The following is a 22,534-nucleotide window of genomic DNA, read 5'->3' on the forward strand; positions in this document are numbered from 1 at the left end:
GTCTGTGGTGAATGAAAAGGCCTAGAATACGGAGCTCCTCCACCTTTCTAATAGGACCTCCTGACAGAGAGATGTGAATTGCTGTCCTATCCTTCGCGCCGAATGGAGATGGCGTTCTGTAGACTCCCTGGCAGCGTTGCAACACGCTGGCGCGTTCCACTCCTAAATACGAAGCTTAAGCGCCATCATTTTGTAATTAGTCATTCATTAGTAATTGGTCATTAATTAGTGATTAGCCATTAATTATGTGTGAGGTCATCCAGGGGTGACGTCACCAGTGCCACAGAGGCAGTCAAAGTGGTGGGGAAACGCTTTGGCCTCTACGCATTTTAGACAGTCAAAGTGCCCCCTTGAATTTTTCCCCATATTATAAACACAGTCACAAATATTTCATTTCTGCATATTTCAGCCCCGACTGATAGTATCTCTTATAGATATATAAATAAATAAGTAAAATATCTCACAAATCACTCTTTGCCGTCTTCACTGGCACCGTCATCAAATTCTGTACTTGATTGGTTAGACGAACAACTTTCTTCCATAACACTTTCGTCTTCATCCAAGGATTCGGATTCTTCTTGGCTCCTCTTAATTAGCACAAGCACTGCCCTGTGATCAGTGAAGTAGTTAGGTACGGAGCGTATTTGGTCCACAACGAATTCCGCCTCCCTTCGAAAGAAGTCAGAGAAAACCAAGTCCAACGCAGTTCCCCACTGGGACGTCATCACTGGCACGCGGGAGGTTGTTGTGCTATTGCAGATGACGCTACAAGTCTCAGTGCGAGATGTGCTGTTTTCTAGTTGCTGCCACAGATGGCGCTGCGATCTCAGGGTGGTAGCAGACCCCACGAAATCTCGAAACGTGATCAGTAGTTGCTGCCGAAGATGGCGCTGTGATGTCAGGGTGGTAGCAGACCCCATGAAATCTCAAAACATGATGAGTAAGAGCTAACGCTCTTAAAAGTACTTGATGGATGCCTTAATCGTGCCACATCAGCTTGCCAAGCTGCTTCGTGAAACGAAGGAGCAAACATGATAGTAAAGCGTGCTTCAATATAGTACGTCCGATAGGGTTGCTGGAATTCCTAATTGGTTAATGGATTATGAGAGCTTAACGTCCCAAAGCTACTCAGGCTATGAGGGAAGCCTGAGTGAAGGGCCTGTGGAAAAGATTGCACGCAATTGTGCGCTTGTTTACTTCAACGCCCAGTTATGTTCCGTTTCCATCTAGCTTTATCTTAAACGTTGTATAACTTTTTCTTTAAATTTAATGCATTATGCTCAGTAATTCTAGCTAACAATAGCGTAAAGCCTTTCTTTATCCTTTGTGCATGCCTTATTTTTCATAAATTCGCGCATGTCCCCTTACACCATGTTTCCATGCAAAAATAGCTTGCGATTTATTTGAATTAATAGATATCTTTCATCATACAAGATATTAGCTGCTAATTTGAAGCGGTAGCCAGCGGCGTCCATAAGCGTTCAGTGAGACCAGCATCACGTAAACAACGACCCAAACTTTCTCAAGGCATTTCTTTGTGTCCTTTAATCGCTGTTTCCCCTCGATGGATGGCCACTAAACAAGTGGGTAGACTGCAAACGACGCAACGCCGCAGAGGTTATTCTGGTCGCGGGCGATCTTCACGTAGCCGTTGTTTCCCCAGTTGGGTCCCCAGCTGCAAGTCACAAATATGCATAGTTAGGCACCGCAAGAAATATTTCGACGCATCAAAAGACGAACGATTGGAACGAACGATTGTTGTCTAAACTGGCGTGTCTTAAGAAAACAAGCGCTTTACTTGAATTCAGCCGTCACTACCCAAATATCTGGTCAGCAGAGCCATTGATTAGTTCTTTGTGTGTATTCCAGTTTCCTTTCAAAATTAAGCTCTTAGCGTGCTACCATTTGTATAAAACAGACCCACGCATAACAATATCCTTGTTGCACTCATTAGAACGAGTCTCGGTGCGCGCTAATTGGACGGGTGCGAAGTGGCCAGTGCTTTCAGTCAGCTGCGCTTTTCGCAGAATAGTTTGATGGAGTAGTTCATACTCAGTCGAAAACGTAAAGCAATGTCCAAAACAAAATAATCTCTTCTTTCCTGCAAAGAACTATAAAAGGCCTTATAAACGGTCGGTCTTTCCTAAGAACAAACAGAACAATTATGTGGGCTCTGGATGTGCTGTTTCCAGTCGGCACATTGGCACAACATTAAGGATCATATCATTAGAACGCGCATCATCTATAAGCTGGCACAGAAAAGGCCGCACGGTGGATTCATAAACAATGAGTGAAGGATAACATTAAAGTCATTTTCAAAGAGCCACTTCGTTGGTTGTACTCTGCTTACAATGGAAGAACGAATGTGCCTGCTGCGAAACCATTTTGCTACTCGACCAAGCGAATGGGGTTCAGAAGCTCCTGTCCTACCCCATTCCATAAGTTGCATCAGTGCTCAACGCCCTCTGTGGAGTAGCAGGCCAGGACCATGTTACCACCGGCCGACCTCTCCACCTTTTCCTCTAATTAAAATTCCTTTCTCTCTCTCTCTAACACTGCACATTGAACCTATTCAAAAATAAAGCTGTGTTGAAAAACTACGCAGGCCACTAAGTGCTTTGAATGCGGAAGAACTGCTTTGCCTTTTTATTATTTCTTTTTTTTTATTTTTATTGTTTAAAACTTTTTCTATTCATTTCTATTAACAGACTAACTCATCAGAATAAAGTTGCAAGGCTACGCATATACTTCGCTCACCTTTGTTACTCAAGTAATTTAATTTTTCTTCGTTACCGCGGTGACGTTATTTAGTAATTTAGTGACCAGTCCAGCTGGTTAACGCCGGCTTCGGGTTTCTTCGCCGATGAGTCATGTAATGCATTCACACCAAAATGGCGTCGATCATTGTTACAGAGTTTATCTCCTACTTAAGTCAGACGTTTTTCTTTTGTAGTTGAGGCCATGTACGTATACGTTCTGTGCATACTGAAATATTCTCATCCAAATGGCATCCATTTGAGATAACAGTAAGTAACGCGAAATTTAGATAGACACAGAGTAAATAGGAACATCCTTCCGCGATGTAATAGATTTTCGATTGTGTTATTTTGTATCTACTGCCCCCTGAAATCTCTGTCAGATCTTCAAGACAAGAAAAGTATTATGGACACTTGTGCCAGCCGCTTTTTACACTTCCTCACTTTAGTGAACGTTAATAAGATATGAAGCAGTGACAGTATAGTAAGGATAGTGCCGTAAGTTACTTTGAAAAGCGCTCTATTGCCTGAATATTTTCGCTTTTCAAGATTATTTTTAAAAAGTGCCTAGATAGTTCAGTAATACCTTAACGACAGTAAGGATTAAAGCCGGGAGAGTTGATGCTTTACGTTAAACTGTACGGGTGCTCGAAATAGACATGAATGAACAGGATAAAATGAACAGAATAACTTATTAGACGTAGCGGAAACGAAGAGTGGAACTCGATGAAAATGAAGCAAAGTGCCGCATGTGACTTTGCCCACAGGAATTTTGTACTGTCTATGGGTTAGTTGTGATGTTTTGTTTTGTGTTACTGGCAGCCGCGGGTACAGCATCTGACCATATACCAACCGCTCACTGCAGAGCAAGCATAGGGCACTCTTATTTTGGACATCACAGGGCATACCTTTCTCTCCAAATGGGTGGCAATGCTTTCGCATCGTTAGCGGGCACACTACCTGTTTTTTATGAGCCAGTACTTTTTCCCGTTCTTGACTCCGTAGCCGACCAGAAGTACGGCATGATTTAGATTAATGCTGGAGCAGTCTCGTTGATCGACGACACCTGCGCAATGTAGAGGCTATTACATCCTGTCCTCATGTAATGCTCTTTTGTTTTACTTTTATTCCGCCCTTTTAAAGATATATATGCTATAGTGAACTTATTACAGTGTCTGTGACATATTGTTGTCAATATTCGCACAGCATTTAAGTAGAATGCGTGGTGGTTACAGCTATGTTTTAGAGACCCATGTGTCAAGGTGTGCAAACTTGGAATTTATTTCCCTTGCTTTCTTTCCGTATATTCTGCGAAAGAAGCACGTGGCAAAAATAAAAATTTCCAGGATCTCACGGCGTCTTTGTCGCCTAACTCAGCTGCTGTGTGATTCTAGCGGTGAATGAGGCAGTGAGTGCCTTCGTCTACCTCTGAAATTCTCACCCTCTTTGAAGCAAACATGCCAAGTCAAACAGGTTGGTGTTAGACTGAGGCTGAGGCGCCAGAATGCAGTTGTCGTGGTTAGCCTGTCTTGCGTTCGGCGACTCCGATTCATGGCACGCACTTGCTGATGCAGGCATCGCTTTCATCGACACCGCGTACACGTAGCACATTGGGACGTTAGCTCCTCCGGTTAACGCCTGAAGGGCCGGTACCCAAATTTTTCGCTTACTATATCGCTTTTGAAGAGGCGAGTACGGGGAACTGGCGAAGGTGAAGGTTTGACTGTCCATTTTTGTGCATGGTACAGAGAGCCACTGCGCGAAGGCGCATGCCCCAGCCACGGGCGTTAGGAAACGTATGCCTCTACCCCATGGCGTGACAATAAATGTGACTGACGCTGAACACTGTCAAAGCAGACCAGCTTACATCTAGCACCATCATCATCAGCCTCGTGACGCCCACTGCCGAACAAAAGCACCACTGTTATCTTTCCAATTAGCCATGTCCTGTGCCAGCTGTGGTCACCTATAATCGCGGAATTTGCTTTTAATCTTATCGGCCGACTTAACTTCCTGCCTTACCCTGATACGTTTGCATTCACTTGGAATCTAGTCTGTTACCCTTAACGACCATCGCTTACCCTGCCTTCGCATTGTGTGTCCTGCACAAACCGAATTCTTCCTCTTGATTTGGACTAGGATGCCGTTACCTAACGTTTGTTCCCCGACCCACTGTGCCCTGTTCATGTCTCTTATCGTTACACCTATCATTTTCCTTTCCATAGCTCGTTCGACTGTTCTCGACTTAAGTTTAACCCTGTTTGTATATCTCAACGTTTCTGCCCGTAAGGGGAGTACTGTTAAGATACATCTGTTATACACCGCTCACTTTAGAGATATTAGAAAGCTGCCAATTACGATCGGAGAGAACCTGCCAAATGTGCTCCGCCCCTATTCTTACTCCTAGAGTGATTTCTATCGCGGCCTGGATGTGCGGTATCTACCCACGCAAATTAGGCTTAATGCCTTACCACTTCCATCGCCTTGCTACCAATCGTAAAGTGGTGTTTTCTTTCCATTCTAAGGCTGTTGAACATCACTTTAGTCTTCTGCATGTTATCTTTAGGTCCACCATTCGGCTTTGCCAGTTTACGTCACTGTTCGTGCTTTTCAGTTTATCCGCTGATGGACTGAGCAAGGGAATTTAATCCGCCAATCGCAGGCTAATGAAGAATTCTTCATTAACTCTTAGCCTCTTAATGTACCCAGTCCAGTTCTCCGTGTGCCTTCTGTAAAGAAGCGGTGAACAGCTCTGAGAGGCCGTGCCTATGTGCCTGGCATCCTTCTTTATTGAAATTTTATTGCGCTTTTTATGCAGAACTGTAGTGGCTGAGCAGCTTCTAACGATATCTTCCAGATCTTTTGCATACGGCTCTTCGATTCCTTGATTTCGCAGGGCCACCATGACTGCTGAGGTTTCAAATGACTCAAATGATTTTCCTTAATCGATGGAGGCTGGCGCTATAAAAAAAGTAGGTGAGGCATGCATGACGTGGGACGTTCGTCCGGCTTGCTTCAAATAGAGGAGAGGCGTGTTTCCTCCTTCTTTCCGTCTGCAGAAGCAGAGGCAAGACGCTTCTAAAGCTTTGCTTTATAAAATATACTGAAGCAGGGGTGCTTTTCCTGTAATCATGCGAGTTTTGTTTGTGTACGTGCCGGCAGCCAGCGGGATTTCTGAGCTTTCACAAAGTCGTTGCACGTCCCGTACTAAAAATCACCACCATCGCCATAAGCCATACTGAATCTGCTTGATGACGAAATGTTGCTTTCTCGTTCATCTTGAATGGGCCCTGTTCTTCTACAGCATCTCCCACATAACTGAGCGAAAATTTCTATTTTTAGCTCCTCAAATGATTCTCCGCGATTTCCGTTTAGGTTTCCGTTCCTTCAGCATTTATCTGTCACTCTAATGGACCACAGCTCTGCGTATTGGCAAATGGGCTGTCCGCATTTACACTGCGAAGGTAGTGTGAAGAACAGTAAAGAACATATTAATATGCAGTGCACCACCGGATAAAAATTGCAGCGCACTTCGCTCTGCAAGTGTACGCGCATGTAAACAGCGAGAACACAGGTGGCAGACTCAGTTCACAGTGGCCATGATTTTTTTCATACTCTTGATGTTATCTTTACTAGCGAACCGAAAAAGAAGCACGTTCTTCCCACAGGCGCGTACTCCGTTTTACGTTTGTATTAAAGGAGTAATTGCTCGTTATCATCCACCCAAGTGCAACCATGCGCCTACAAATCTACTCCACACGGGGGGTTCACCTAAAATCCGGCCCAATACTATTCGCATTTCGAGTTGTTCGTAAGTTTGCTATAACTTTCCATCCGCTTGCCTGCGCGATTAGGTCAGTTGTTCAAGAGAGCGCCTCGAAACTTCAGGTCGAAACTTCAACAATCATGAACACATTGCGGAATCAAGGTATAGAAGAGCCTTATGTAAAAATACTGGAAGATATCTATAGCAGATGCACAGCAGCCATAGTTCTCCATAAAGTCAGCAATAAAACTCGTATTCCAAGTACTCCCAGGGATCTATGAATGTGAAGTAGAGAATGAGTTTCTGCATATATGCAATTAACTCGTCACGCTATCCGGTCATACACTTAAGACGGGGTTTACGTGTTCGCTCAAATTTCCCACAAGAAACGCCCTGCTTCAGCTTGTCATGCTCTTGCTCGGTGATGATCTTGCGTTTGTACGGTGACGTGCGCTACGGCTTTTGACGAATTGGGTAGGAAAGATCCAGTGTCGGTTCTAAGACTGGCGCAAGACGGAGTAAACCGTTGCGAACCATCGAACTTTGTGAAGTCAAAGACGGAGGCATGCTGGGACAAAGGGTCCATCAAGGTCTGACGTTCCGATGAGCTCAACGATGAGATGATCATCTGAACAAGCTTCGGGTCGGAAGCAGAGTGACCAGGTGGATCGCCAAGGGCAGCACTGCCAGGAGCCGGCTACGTGAACCGACTTCAACCTGCCTATGAGCCAAGTTTTCAGCTTGCGGGAAAAACGGCTGCTTTCGCTGAACAATGGATGGTCCGCATTCCGGTGCAGCCCTCTACCACACACACCATTCATACCGGCACTAACAGGTTTTAACGCGGCAGCGTTAACACTCCGGTTACGCAGAAATTCCGGCGTCGGAGTTGTCGCCGTCGGCGCTGTGAGCAATAAAAAGGGTGGCCCAGGCAGTTTCGCTACCTAGGTCGCGCGTGACCTTATGGGGTCTTCACAACCTACCCACCGATGTGTGAGCAAACTAACCACCCTGGCAGGTGGCACTTAAATGAATGATTGATCGCGAGAGATTGCTCGGGAAGAGCAACTTGGGTCGCACAAGACCCACAGGTCGCAGCACCTGCCATCGCAGGGCTGCGGCGCATCCCTTAACCTCTGCACCACTGCGCCAGGAGTGGTATGTGGACTCCCAGGAACATATGAATGTAATGCTGAGAGTGACCAATTCCGGACAAATGGTCATTAACTCATTAACCTTATCGCGTCATACCCTTCAGGTGGCGCTTGTGTGTCCTCTACATTTCTTCCTTCGTGCACGGTACATACACAGGTTGCATAGCAGAGCAGCGTATAATGACCCGTAAGAGGGACGGGACCAGGAACCTGGACGTGCACAGCGTAGAGGGGTGGGAACATGATGGCGCTCTTTTACTATGGAAGCAAAGTCTTAGCGTCGGTATTTTCAATAAATAAATTTGTCTCCTACCGCGCAAAGCAAAAGTTGGTTACTTTTTTTTTCGTACAACGGTACTGTCAGCGTATTCCAGCTCTTACATAGGCGGAAGTTTTCAGGAATCATTCGCACTAACGAGTGTAGGCCGAATCTTTTTTTTATGAACTTTATGTTTCCGTCATACGAGGAAATAGCTGTTTTCATTGATACGGCGCAATTCTCCTAAGTTACAAACCAGCGCAGTCAACTCACGGCTAAGCAGTCAGCGGAGGTTTTACTAACATGATTTTAACCTCGCAATTTTTCTTGCAAGCGATGGGACTTAAGTTGCGCAGCTCTTCAAATACACTTCTTCCGATTAAAGTGATTTGTAAAGAAAAGCAACGTTCTCGTATACACTACGAAAACAGACATTGATTTTAAAGCGATTCTTCCTGGGTGCCTACCGTCATCGTAATGCTGTAGTCTCGTGAAGTTGGAATTCGTGGCTACAGCGATGGGCCCAACAGTCGCAACAGCAGCCTTGAGCGCCTCCTCGGAGTTCCCCGGCAACACCACGGCGATGCCAGTTACATTGGCGCCCACGTTGGACCTCTTGAACCTGCATGGTTGCTTCTGGGCACAGAAAAAGTGAGTTAATTTTTCTTCTCCTGTTCTTTCGCCTGCACAGCACTGATTTTTCCCTACTGGGATTAGATTTTGCTGATAAACAGTGATATTCCGAGAAATGAATCCACCTGTTGTCACCTGACATGCTGGTTTGCCGTGGTGTGCAACTTGCACTTGGGAAGGTACTCGGCCCTGGCCTATCTGTGTATGGCTGGAAACTTTTTCGCGGACTTAGACTACTTACCATTGCGTTACAATTATTCATTCTCTATCAAACAACTTAACACCTCCTCATGCAGTGATGCACAGTTGTGTCCACTCTTCGCAGTTTTTTCGAGCCGCGGGATCCTCCAACCTGAACTTGGGTGCAGCCGACACTGACTTTCGTAGTAACTGTGTGCGCGTGAAGTTAGAACAGGCAAACTGTTTTTTGCTGCGTTTCGACTAGTGAGCTAGATATCAAATTCACAGCTATTTGAAGCGTTTATTGTGACAGGGGAGACTTTACATATATTTAAATATAGTACGCTCCAAACTTTTGGCTAGGTGCAACGGCCTTAACGCCCACTTCGAGAATTGACGAGAGCTGAAATATACGCGCGCACCTATTTCAACGTGGACTTTAGGCGCCAATTTTGATTGTGACATTTTAGCTCTATCCAACGCTTTAAATGGAGCTGTGCGGTGTCGCTGCGAGCATGTTGTCTAATGGCAAACGGGGAGTGAATGAATGTCAAATAGCCAACTTTCTACATCTTGTGTTACAGTGTGCGAGCAAATGGTTTAGTAACAACAGCAATGATTTTGTTGTATGGAAAGCTACAACTGAGGTACAATTCAACGAAAAGCTGTACGCGCGCCAGCTTTCGCGCGGCCCATACATGACGGCTTCGTTGCCTCTCCAGGCAGTTTGGGATGCTCCCCGACATATGCTCCGTTCATCTGGAGACGATGACCGGTTTGTCTATGAAAACTGTGTGCTTCGATTTCTGCGTCAAGTGCGGCTGGACTTTACAGTTGCCGAGGCCTTTTCCCACACTCATGAGCGCGCTGATTCTCGGCTGCCGACAGTGCCTGATCCGGTGGTCCCGCGTCTCTAATGACGAAGGAGGTGCAAGCCTCGCGCGATCTCCGCTGTAAGCCTTAAAGAAGACGAAGGGGTCATGGGCGCGAACAGGGCACGGGGAGTTGATTACTCGACAGAATGAGGGACGAGAGAAACAGCGAAGAGTGTTTATTTCTCTACTATCTCCTCCATATTTTAAACTGTCCTTCAGAAAGTGGACTCGACACAATTTCTGTCGCGTTCATGTAAGCACCACGTATTATACATATCACGGCACGAGGGCAGTCGGCTAAAGGACGCGTCTTCCGTTAGAAATATGGTGACAACCGCTGCATGAAGTGCCATTTTGAAGACACGGGAGGGAGGGTAGCGGAACGGTCATGGAATTCGACGCTATTTTAAATTAAAAACTGCATTTGAAAGCTCGAGTCGCAAACAACACTGAACGGCGAGCTCACTCTTTGATTTTTGAGCTCATTAGGCTTTCGTATAGAATGGCTAGTTTGGACAACGCACTGATTTCCGCTTGTGCAGGAAATTTTATGGATGAGGTAACAACGCAGCGACATGGCAGAGTTGTTTATTTTACAAGTCAAGGAAGGCTAACAATTTCTTAGCCTTTATCCGAACTGTCACAAAATAACATGGCGGTGCTCAATGATAAAAGCAACTTGTGCCTACCGCAGTTTCCCCTAAACATTTGACCAACACCGTAGCGCAAGTACGGCATACAGCCCATATGCGGCGCATCGGCAGTTAGCTTTATTTTTTCGCCGTATGAAACGTTATACAGAAGTCTCAGTTTTCTTGGCAACTTGACTGATTTTGAAATGGCTGAGTAACAATGGAATGCGGAAAACCTTAACAGGTTACCTGAACGCTGCCCTGAAACTTTCGAGCATTGCATCGAAGCGTGGTAATAGTATATTCTCGCTTCGGGTATCATCAGAGTAAATTAACTTTAGTGGGCATGTCAAGCACTTGCAGGTGACTTGAGTGAAACCGGCATTTTCTGCCGGGGTAGGGCTGCGGACGTTAATGCGTTGAGGAATATTGTGTTAGGCTAGTTCAATAAGTGTACTTACTCTGTCAACGTAAGGGTAACTCTCCTCGGTGTCGATGCCTCCGTTTTCCTTTATGTATTTGAAGGCAGTCCACGGACTGCCTGGGTAGCAATCATCTTTATCTCTTTCCACGCAGTCAACGAGATTTTGTTCGCTCAGAGACACGAGTTTACCAGTCTTCTTAAAATGCTGGCCTTCAAGAGATCCTGTCTGGAGAACAGAAAAACCAATTTCAAAAAGTTTATGCCGAGGTACTGGAACGCCTGCTAAGCGTACATTGACCCAATCGCGGGCACAGTGCTTGCAACAGGTAATCGTTCAGATCATTCGCCCCAATAAGGCGATTCACTAAAGTATAACTTGTATGTTTTGTTTACGCATTTGTGTTAACATAAAGAGCTTAAATAGCTTTCGTTGGAGGTGATAGTTGAACGTGATTGAATTTTCCTTCACTCAGAGCATTAAAGCGGGGGCCACAGGGGACACAAAGAGCACCAGCGCCACCTACGACCGGCAAGTGACATGAATAGAACGATATCTGGGGACTATGATTAAGTCTTTCACAGAAGGTGCATTTGCCGATTCTACCCATATCTGGCCAATCAATTCGCATGATAGTTCGCCGGGCTTGCTAGACCACAAGGATAAATCATTTACCTACTTCCGCTCCAATCAACATAGAATTCATGAAAACTGTACGAATTTAAGGCGCAAGGCAATACTGGTCGTTTTAACACAACTCACTATCTCGGGAACATGACGAAAATAGAGGCTCACACGTTCGTTGCCACGTACGCAAGCATGACGTGCTTGGAACATCTAGCGTCAAAGTTCCTTGAAATATTTGGAGACTACACACTTCCTTGAAAGCGAGATTGACTTTGCTCTGAGAAATGATAGTCTTGGTGGCTGCCAAGCATTTTCCGCAAGAATTTATTTGCATGCTCACGGAGGTTTTCGTGCGCACATGACCGTTTAGGCGACGCGGAAGCACTGAATTCAGAGCAGGTGATGTAGAAACCTATGAATTTTCAAGGAAGCCTGTCTCCTGCTTGACTGCTTGAGTCATCAGTTCGATTTGACCAATGTGGATTGCTCTTTAGAGTCACGCGGGAGCTGTTTCTATGCGGGAAAATTAGATGTGACCGCTGTTCTGCTCCGATTTCCCTCCCTGTGATGTTTTGCCACACGAAAGTTTATACAGCTGCGGCCACATAAACTTACTTTGGCTTTGAAATCTAGCCGGCGCACAAAATTCCAGGCAAGAAGGTGCCCAACAGGAAATACCTCATTCATAGCAGGCAAATTTCGCTTCTCTCGATACTGAAGTACGAAATGAAAATTAAACGTTTGAATCGGACAAAACACATGCAATGTACAGACCTCTCCCACCTAGCATCATTAGTGGACACATGTTCCACGTTAAACTCAGTTGCACGGTAAACTAGGTTTAACAATAGAAATTTAACGCAACAGCCTTAGCGGTGGCTCAGTGGTTATGGCGCTTATGCCTACTACAGGCGTTTCGTCGGAAACTTTTCATCATTTGCGAGCCCCTTACACTACATACCAGAGATAATTTCCCTTGTGCATGGCACGAGGATCAAGAGGCCGCCTAGAACGAGCTACGCAGGCCACTCCAGACTGTGCCAATACTCGCCCATTCTAACCGATACTTACCAATAATACCTATCAACCATGGGTGGTGCGTATTTCAAACCGCTGCGTGCGGCTGTTCCCACACCCCTTTCTATGGTATATATAGAAAAATAATTAAATCAAATAAAAAAGCTTGGTGATCAAGCTGCCACCGAAAATCATACCGGTGCCAGCAATCTTGGTCTCGGCGCTTTTCTCGTTCGTTGGCAAGATGGCAAGGAGAAAGTTAAGTGTACGGTAGCCGCTCCCTCTCGAATACAAGGCAGATTACTGGACCGCAGAGAAGGAGTGCCTTTCACTAGTCTCGGCGGTCAGCATGTTCCGACCTTATTCCCATGGTCGCCCGTTTCGAGCTCTCAGTCGTCATTATTCGTTATGATTGTTTGCCAACCTCAAATACTCCTCGGGTCGCCTGCGAGATCGGGCCTCCGACTCCAAGAATATGGCATCACATTTGGTTACTAATCCGGTCGTAAGCACAACGATGCCGACTGTTTGTCGCGTGCACCTGTTCACGTTGCCCCGCCTGGCACCGAGACCGACTTCCCGGTTTTTGCTCTCACCAAGTCGTCCGATACGGCCCAGCGTCAACAGGCTGACCCCGAGTTGCGCTCGCTCATCGAGCATCTCGAAGGCCTTGGCGTCGCTGTTCCAAGAGCTTTCGTCCACATTTTGTGCTCGTACAGCTGCTGTAACCAGACGCCGAGTAACCAGACGCCGGTCAGGGAACTAGACGCTTTATTACGAGGTGCTCACCAGCAGCCTCGAGCCAACGACCACTCTGTTTCTCCACACAAGGCATCCGTCGTCTACACTCAGCGCCAGTCGGCGAGTCCAGAATGATTTCAGCTCATCAGACACAGTTTTTGGCCAGCCATGCCATATCATTTCCCGAACAGTGCTGAGTACTTTATCTCGCGTTGTTTCTCGTTCCACATCCTTTGCCGTCAATGGTAACTCGTTCAAAGACGAAAAATAAAAGATTTCATCACACCGGTCACCTGTGTCTGGTTGTGACAAGTGAGACAATGCGTCCGCATGACTGATAGCAGATCCCGGCTGATGTTTTGTCTCGTAGCGATAGTTGGCCAAAAATGCGAGCCAACGATGGACTCTTGCAGTACCTACCGCACTGCCCTGTCTTTTCGGATCAAAAAGAGTAGTGTGCGCCTGATGGTCAGTCAAGACGTTAAACATTCGGCCGTAAAGGTACTTGTGAAATTTTTTTACTGCAAACACAATGCTTAGGACTTCTTTTTCTATTTGGCTGTAGTTCAGCTCTGATGCAGACAATGACCGCGAGACAAAAGCTACTGGTTTTTCATTTTCGACGTGCTACAGTACTGCGCCCAGCCCGTACTCAGAAGCACCACATGTAATCTGTTTATTTGTTGGTTTGTTTATTGGGGTTTAACGTCTCAAAGCGACTCAGGCTATGAGGGACGCCGTAGTGAGCGGCTCCGGAAATTTCGACTACCTCGGGTTCTTTAACGTGCACTGACATCGCACAATACACGGGCCTCTAGAATTTCGCCTCCATTGAAATTCAGCCGCCGCGGCCGGGATCGAGCCGGTGTCTTTCGGGCCAGGCTGTAATCTGAATTTCTTTTTTCACATCGTAAAGCTGCAAGACATTTTTGTCGGGCAACATTTCTTTCCATAAATTGAAAACCTCGTCACACTGACGCGACCAGTGTCATTTGCTTCCTTTACGGAGCAAGTTTGCAGTGGTTAAAGGACCATTGCTAAGTTTGTCGAGAATTTGGCGTAAAAATTGACCATGCCCTAAAAGGCCTTCAACATGGGTCACGTTGGTCGGCTTTGCGCATTTTTAACGGTCACCTCATTTTCAGGCGTGGGATGCAACCCATCCTTATAAATGTCATGTCCTAAGTACGTTATGCGGTGCAGAAACAACGCACGCCTTTTTTATTGACTCGGACACCATTCGCTCAGGCGCCAGAGAACCTGCTCTACTCTTCCACAGCTCTGCTTCTAGATCTCGCTTGTGATAAATATGTCATCCAAGTAGAAGGCCGTACCCGGCATAGCATGGAGTATTTGGTCCGTGACTGCTTGGAACACTGTAGGGGCAGAAGCTACGCCATACGGCAAGCGACGAAGCCTAAAAAGGCCCAAGTGCGTGTTTATAGTCAGCAGTTCTTGAGCTTACTCGTCTAGATCGAGCTGGAGATACGCCTTAGAGAGGTCAAGACGCTTGTAAAGTGGCAAAAATATCCTCAGGCAGCGGCAAGGGTTAATGGTCCACCTTAATTACTGGGTTTACGGTGACATGGTAATCACCTAGCTCCTAGCTGTTCTTTTCAGTGACTATGACCAGGGGCGTTGCCCAAGTGCCGTGCCTGACCCGATACGCGACGCCAGCTTTGCTCGCGTAAAGCGTAAGACCAGCTTTAACAAGCTTTAACAAACCTTGCTTTAACAAACAATGAGCGCGCATTTTCTTTCAAGACAATGCTAGCTTTTAATCACTTAATAGCGCCAAATTCTTAGTCAAACACATGGAGACATTTTTTTGTAAAGGGTGTGTCACCTTCCACTGCCTGCACAGACATGATTTCGTGACAATCGATCCTCATCTGGGAGAGCCAGTCTCGGCCGAATAACGGGGACATTCTCGCGCCCTCCGTTTCCTTTGCAATAATTAGAGGCAGCTCGAAACACTGATCTTTATACTGCACTTTGACGTCTATAACTCCAGCAATAGGCACAGCCGTGCCGTTGTATGTCGCCAATTTCACATCGGCTTGTTTCGCCCACTCGACTTCCGACATGATTAAGACAGCTGCTCCAGTATAAATTTCCACTGGAATACCTTTGCTGTTTATCGTAACCACAATGGCAATAGCAGGTGCGCCACCATTTTGGGTAGTGTGACACAAAGTCAGCAGCTGAGTACAGCTATCATCTGGCTCTACAGAGTATGCTACTTTAGTTCCGCAATTTTTTGCAATGTTTCCTTTTTTTTACACTTGTAGCACTGGGGGTTTAAAAAAAGGGCAACTCACTGGAGGGTGTGGACCTCCACATTCGTGACATGGAGCGTTCTTCCCTTGTGACGTCTTCCGAACTGGACTCACTCTGCCTGTTTCCTCGACAGACGTTTCTCTGTTATCCGCTTTACTCTGCTTCCCTGTCTCTCGTGTCCAGTAGTCTTCGGTGCCGTCCGAAGAAACTGTTCTGCTGGGCGATCTCAGCATGTCTTTGGTGTCCTGGCTTGCACCTTCCATGGCTATGGCCACACTACACGCTCGGGCCCATGTTATCTCATCGTCACGAAGGGCTAGCAGTCGGGACCGTATGGCTTCGGAACGCAATCCCACGACGAGCCGATCCCGCAGAGCGTCGCTCAGAAACGTGTCGAATTAACTGTCTGAAGCTAGTCTCTTCAATTGGACAATGAAGTCCGCGATGGTCTCATGGGTTTCTTGCTTGCGCTGGTTGAACCCATAGCGTTCGGTGACAAGTGAGCGTTTGGGAGCGTAGTGCTTCTTTAGAGCACTTCCCACTTCCTTGAATGAAGACTTAGCAGGAGCCACTGGGAACAGCAAGCTCCCGAGCGTGGCAAAGGCTTTTTTCGCCAATATCCGTTAAGAAAACTTGCAGTTTCTTGTCATCCTTGATGCCGTTGGCAGCAGCGAATAATTCGAAGCGTTCCTAGTACACTTCGAAGTTGCCACTTTCCGGCTGGATCTCAGGTAGCTTTCCCGATCTTCGGTAGTTTGGTTGTCCTCATCCACACTATTCTCGTCGCCACTGGTTGTAACCAGACGCCGAGTAACGAGACGCCGGCTAGGGAACGAGGCGTTTTATTACGAGGTGCTCACTAGCAGCCTCGAACCAACGACCGCTGTGTCTATCCATACAAGGCATCCGTTGTCTACACTCAGCTCCAGTTCGCGCGCGTCCAGACCATCAGACGCAGTTTTTGGTCAGCCATGCCATATCATTTCCCGAACAGTGCTGAGTAGTTCATCTCGCCTAGACCACATTTTGTGCTCGTACAGCCTCCGAGATCACGTACTGTACAAGAGGAGAGGAACTTTTCACATAACAAGGGAACCTTTTTGAAGGTTGTGCCAACCGAACTCCGTCCAGATGTCTTGTATGCTTGGCACGACGAGCCGTCGGGCGGCCATTTGCGAGTGACCTATACATGCGCGCACATGCGTGCGAAACACTTGCGAAGTACCACTGGCCCAAGCCGCTGTCTTCAGTCCAGCACTACGTGAAGGCATGCCGCGATTGCCAGAGGCGAAAGACGCCAACCGTGAAACCTGCAGGGCTTCTCCAGCCCATACCGCTGCCAACAGCGCCTTTCCAACAAATGGACATGGACCTGTTGGGCCCATTCCCAATGTCTATCATCGAGGAGCAAACGGATCGTTCCAGCGACAGTCTATTTTATGTGGTACGCAGAGAAACAGCCGCTGGCCCGCGCTTCTAGGACTGAAATGGCTCATTTTTTTTGTAACATCCATAATACTGCGTTGCGGTGCACGATCGGCCGTCGTCACGGGCCGTGGAGCGCCTTTACGGCTGGCTTAATGCGGGCACTATTCTAACTTACTGAAAGCAGTCACCGGAAGACAAGGGCTTATCCGCAAACAAACGGACTGACTGAACGCCTCAACCGAACACTCGCAGACGTGCTCCCTGTGTATGTCAGTGTCTAACGTCGCACGTGGGATGATGTTCATCCGTGTGCAACCTTTGTCTACAATACAGCAGAGCAGGACACTACTTACCTTACCTTTTTCCAGCTAGTCTACGGTCGTCGTGTCACACCTATGTTGGACGCCATGCTACCTACTGATCGCGGCGATTTCGCGTCGTATTCGTTACAATATACACATGCATGACGGATGCATGATGGATAAAAAAAAGTGTACAATGCGCAGACAATAAAAAAAACTATGTTAATCGCCTTTTTCAGGCTCTCTCCAGTACGGAAATTCCTTCTGCGAGAACACAAAATAAGGGATGTTTACTGTTCCCTCTTCTGTTACAGCGGAACATACGGTTTACGCAATTTTTCTTGGCGGTGCTGTTTGCAGTTTTTGTATACGTTCTGCGCTTTTCTAATATTTGTCGGGATTTTTTTAACTTCAGTATGCATTCATAGAAATTAGTACCTTGGTGGCTGCCTCTGCACCTCACTACGCCAGTCTTATGATTCCGTAATCTACTATTAAGGTAGCGTCATGTTTTTCCCACTTAAGCTTTTCCTCATTAAAATGGCAATACATAAAAAATCTTTCAGTCAACCTGCCAGCCTGAACTGGTGTTTTTTCTTCAATTGTCATTGGGATCTGTAATGGGGGGCTAAAATCGCTGAGCTTGCAAAGCTTCAAAGAGCGGAGAAATCTATTCGAATTTGGCTGTATTGAGGGACTGTTTTTATGGCGTGGGATTATTTAGGTATGATGAGAATTACTGTTACATTATATGTATGGAGCAAATGACTCCTCTATTTTGCTCCTTTGTCGAGTTCTCGATGTCGCAGACACGTTCGCGTTCTTGTTTCAGCTACAGCAAACAGTAATCAACAGATGTTACTAATTTAGTAGACAGTACTGTCGGGTGAACCTGCGTGAAATATGTTTTCGTATGATTAGTTCACGGTGTTTTGGAAGCACAATTTTACAATGGCTCACTGAACTCGTTTGCAATTAGCCAATCTGACGAAGAAGTGGAAAACTGGCTTAATAAGCCAGGTTCGTATGTCTAATACAAGCGGCTATCAGAAAAAAAAATTCTTGGATCTAAAAATTAAGGTTATCCACCGCACTGAAGTTCAGCCAGCTAGAACGTTAGGCCAGCTGATACTTCATTTTTAAGATCGTCAGATGGCGCACAAGTAACACCACGGCAGTAAGAAAAAATGACACCGACCGCAGCGCACTAGCATCATCCCATTCTAAGCTCGTGAAAAGGCGCTTGGCAACCTCTTGTCTTCGGTCTGCTTTATTCAAGTCATGTCCACACCATGTCCGGGAAAGTTTTTGCCGACAGGTTGGGAGATTGCAGGAATCAGGTTACTCCGTCGACTTGCAATTCATCGTATCATAGTCCTTGCTGAGCGGCTACAGCAAGATAAACCAGAGTAGTATGACCGCAAGGACTCTGAACTTTGCAAAAAGCCCTTTCCAGTGATGCCTTATACGCACAGAGTATCTCATTAACTTACAAAGGTAACCTAGAAGGTTCTAGCAGATATTGCGTTTTCCGCTCCACATATACTTTTCAAGCTGAGGAGGCTCGTAGATGAAGGGCGCCCGAAAAAGTGTTCATGTGGGACTAATCACCAGAATAATGCTTCTTCGTGTTCTCTCTGGGTCTAAGTTTATGGCAAATGCGGAAATGATGAGCGCACCGATTGATTACGTGTTTTTTTTTTTGCTTTGCTTGCTTTAGGTTCTAGTGCGCTCTGGTCCTTGTCGTTCGTTCTTTGTGTCCTGGTGTTTTTTGTGGGCTGTTTGACATGTAAAAAACTGAAGTACCAAGTGACCAAACTATCAAACTTGCTGATCTTCATTTCACCCCCTTTGGGCTCTTATATAAGTGTACACTTCCTCTCGGTGAGCAATGTGCTTTATGTTTCACCGCTGGGCATCCGAAGAACGGGTGTATCCCGATTTTTGAAGTGCGACTGTGCCTCCAGAGGATCGACCACATTTCTTGGACATATATGCCGACGTCGAAGAAAGCAACCTTATCGTACTGGTCCTCTTATTCTAAGCTGATGTAAAGGGGCTTGTCAACCTCATGTCTCTGGTCTGCTTTCTCCATGTCGAGCTCAGTTTTTCCTTACAAGATGGCAGAATGCAGGAACCAGGCTGCCCAGTGCACCTGCTAATTAGCGTATCCGAGTCCTTGTTGAGTTGCTACCGTAGGATAAAACAGAATAGTATGAGTAGTACGACAACCAACCTTGCAGAAAGCCCTTTGAGGTGATGTCTCATATGCACAGAGCATCTCATAATCTTAAGAAGGCAGGCTCGAGGGTTGGAGTAGATCTTGTGTTTTCCGCTCCCCATATACTTTCCTTTCAAAACTGCGCAGGTTCGTGGATGAAGTGGGCTCGAAAGGTCTTCATCTGAGATTAATCACCTGAATAAGTTTGTTCCCTGTTCGACGGATGTCGTTTATGGCGTTCTCCTCACCTGTAGCCAGGTTTACGCTGGCCACATGGGGAGCAGCGCAAACGACAGGTTACGTGAGCATGCTAGGTCGCTAGGACCAGGAGTTCGCTTGAATCTTCCCCTGCGTTGTAAAATAGTGCAAAGATGGGAAGAAAAACAGGGATGGAGAGGTCCAGTGTGTGCCCGACTTTGGCGCTACTAGAATCACCATACGCGGAAAGCAGAGAACTGACAGAGGAATTTCGGAGGCCTCCCTATTTATCGCGGCCGGTACTGGCTCGTGCATACTTCGAAGTCGGTTCTACTTGTCGACAAGGGACGAAGGTTCCTAGGAACTCTGTGGCCTAATTTGCTTCGCATCGCTGAAAATCTCTCACCTTTTGAAGCGCTGCGGTTGGGCATCGGTGCTTTCGACGCTCTATCTCAGTGTTTTTTTATTTCATTAGTAATTAAATGAAGTGGTTTCATCGTGTTTTGTCTTGTTCTATGTTTGTGACACGTGCGGAAATGATGCGCTTTCTCACCAAGCTATTAAGTGTTTTTATGTTTGCTTTAGTTGCCAGTGCGCTCTTTTTCGTGTCGTTCTTTCTTAGGGTCCTGGTCTTTTTTGCGTAAAGAACTTCAATTTCAATTGCAATTCAATTTATTCAACAGAAGTGACTAGTTCTGAGTGATAGCGAATTACGATACCCACGGAAAAAGGCAAGCGGCTTATCAGCGCTTCTCTCGTTGAAATCAGAGCTCATTTCTAAACATTTAAAAAGCCATCTACAATTGTTAGACATTTTGAAACGTGTGTTCCTTTGAGTGTCTCCTGCATGATTGGGTTCGCTTTGGCTTACAGAAAGTTCCTATAATTAAGTGCAGGCCTACTACGTGAACCCATAGCAATGTAGAACCAACTCGCACGTATTTCTGCACTTGTAAGTGAACATGCTGCACATTCTAATGTGCGAATTTTGCAAAACGTCACTTGGTTTTCTGTCACTCCCTTCAATGTCGGCATTGGGGCCCCGAAGGCGCTAGGGGAAACTTACTAGACGGCAGTGCTGCGGCCAAATACTACCCCAAGCCGGCCATCGTTAGCCCTGAAAAAACATGCGAGTAAGAAAAGCCGCCTTTTCTCCCTCATTTCTTCATTCCTTTCTCTGTGGCTATGTTTATTCACGCGATGCCATACCTCTAAACGGTCAAAAGGAAAAACAGCTTTGACGAATTGAGGTGGTGCGCTGTAACTTATACAGGAAAGCTTGTCTACTCTAGTAAAAAGGCCATAAATGCCACTTTCCGCCTGTTCGTTTCGATGAAAAATCGTTTAGTTGTACCCAACGTAATTGGCATGCCGCTATGACGTGCAGTACGCGTCCTGAGATGCTCGCGGAAGAGATGCAAGGAGAATAACACCCTCTAAATTTCTGCGGTTCATTGCTGGTAGAGGCCGCGATGGCATAGAGATAGATTTGCCTCGCGTGAATGAGGACCGGGGTTCAAATCTCGGGGCCGCCCTATCCTCCACCAGATTAAAAAGAAATCTGCGTGTCGACGCAAATGTACAGCCAGGCCTAAGGTGCGGCGTGATCTCGGTCGCCAGAATTGACAGCGCACTCACTCACCACATAAGGCTTTTGCCAGCCTGATGTAGCACTTGTCCACAACCTCGTACAATAATGCACCAATTATCCGTCGGCTTTCAGTCCCTAGAGGCCGCGGAACACTCACGAAGGCGACGGTCAGACCCTGTGATGCAGCGGAGGATGCTAACCATCTTTGCCTCCGCACAGGCCGCAGTTGGAAACTGTACCTCGGAACATTTAACGCTAGACCCTTATGCAGTGAGGATAGTCTAGCAGTGTTGTTCGAGGAACTAGCAGACATTAAATGAGATGTTGTAGGGCTTAGTGAGGTTGGAGGACAGATAAGGCGTATACTGGGCTAAAGGGCAGGCACATACTATGCTATCGTGGACTAACGGAAAGACCTGGACTAGGTGTGGGATTCGTAAGCGCATGGAGGTGAGCTGGTTGGTTCTTGATTGAAGCGAATTTAGCGCAATAATGAGGCACAAGAATAACAGCACACACGAAAAGCTCGTGTGGTCGCTGTTCCCTCTTGTCTCTCATTTTTCAGCTAAAATCACTTCAAAGGTGCAGTATTCCTCATCAGTCAGGATATAGCTGGCAGCATAGAGGAACTTACACTATTTTCATTTGTTTATTTATTCAACATACGCCTACAGGCTCTCATTCGAGGGTATTACATAGGCGGGGGGGGGGGGGGGTCACATGTAACAGAAACATTATTAACAAGCAAATGAAGAATAAATAGGCTAAATATAACATGGAAAAATAATTAAGCACCAGAGGATAAAGAAACAGGCTAATACAAAGCAATATAATAATAGGTTTAAGAAAACAATAAGGCATAATAGAAATGAATGTACAGAACGTGTACGTATTGCCCATAAAGAGAGAACGAGAGGGTGGCAGTTTTTCGCAGTTACGCATATTAACAGATACAAACTGAAGGTGCTGCAGCCCTACGCGCTTAAATGACCGTCGAAACCTTCTGTGAAGACGTGGAATTGGCAATGAGCGAAATAAACACAAAGTACATTCAACTGATGGGTGACTTCGACGATACCAAAACAGTCAAGAAGCAAGCTGGAGATCAGGCAGTAAGAGACTTTTGCCAAGGTTCTAGGAATAGTAGAGCGGAGGTATTAGTGTAGTTCGCCGAGGTACATAATTTACGCGTAATTAATACCTTGCTCCACATACGAGAGGACACGAAGTGGGCGTGGAAGGACCCCAATACTGCAATTAAAGTAGAAATCGACTTCATACTGTGAGCTCACCGTGGCATCGGTCAGGATGTGGAGATCCTCGGAAAGCTGCTTTGTAGCGACCGCAGAATGGTAAGGTCTCGAATTAGCCTCTACTTGGAGAGGAAACAGATGAAACTACTGAATCGGAAGCCCGTTAAACAGTTAGCGCTAAAAAATAGAGGAATACAGG

At 46.3% G+C, this 22,534-nt stretch overlaps 1 protein-coding gene across 1 annotated transcript in view; it reads right to left on the minus strand.

Moving 5' to 3' along the window:
* Window positions 1–1,575: 1,575 nt before the first annotated feature.
* LOC149337218 (cathepsin L2-like) overlaps window positions 1,576–22,534 on the minus strand; it is a 37,880-nt gene continuing 16,921 nt past the window's right edge. Inside the window, exons 4-7 of the mRNA XM_089554353.1 lie at window positions 10,717–10,905; window positions 8,403–8,571; window positions 3,717–3,822; window positions 1,576–1,675 (exon numbers count right to left, since the gene is read on the minus strand). Coding sequence (XP_089410479.1) covers window positions 1,576–1,675; window positions 3,717–3,822; window positions 8,403–8,571; window positions 10,717–10,905 — 564 coding nt within the window. The remainder of the gene's footprint in view (window positions 1,676–3,716; window positions 3,823–8,402; window positions 8,572–10,716; window positions 10,906–22,534) is intronic.

The sequence above is a fragment of the Amblyomma mixtum genome, chromosome 7, assembly GCF_055824585.1.
Source record: "Amblyomma mixtum isolate Tamu chromosome 7, ASM5582458v1, whole genome shotgun sequence".
In the NCBI taxonomy this organism is placed as follows: domain Eukaryota; kingdom Metazoa; phylum Arthropoda; class Arachnida; order Ixodida; family Ixodidae; genus Amblyomma; species Amblyomma mixtum.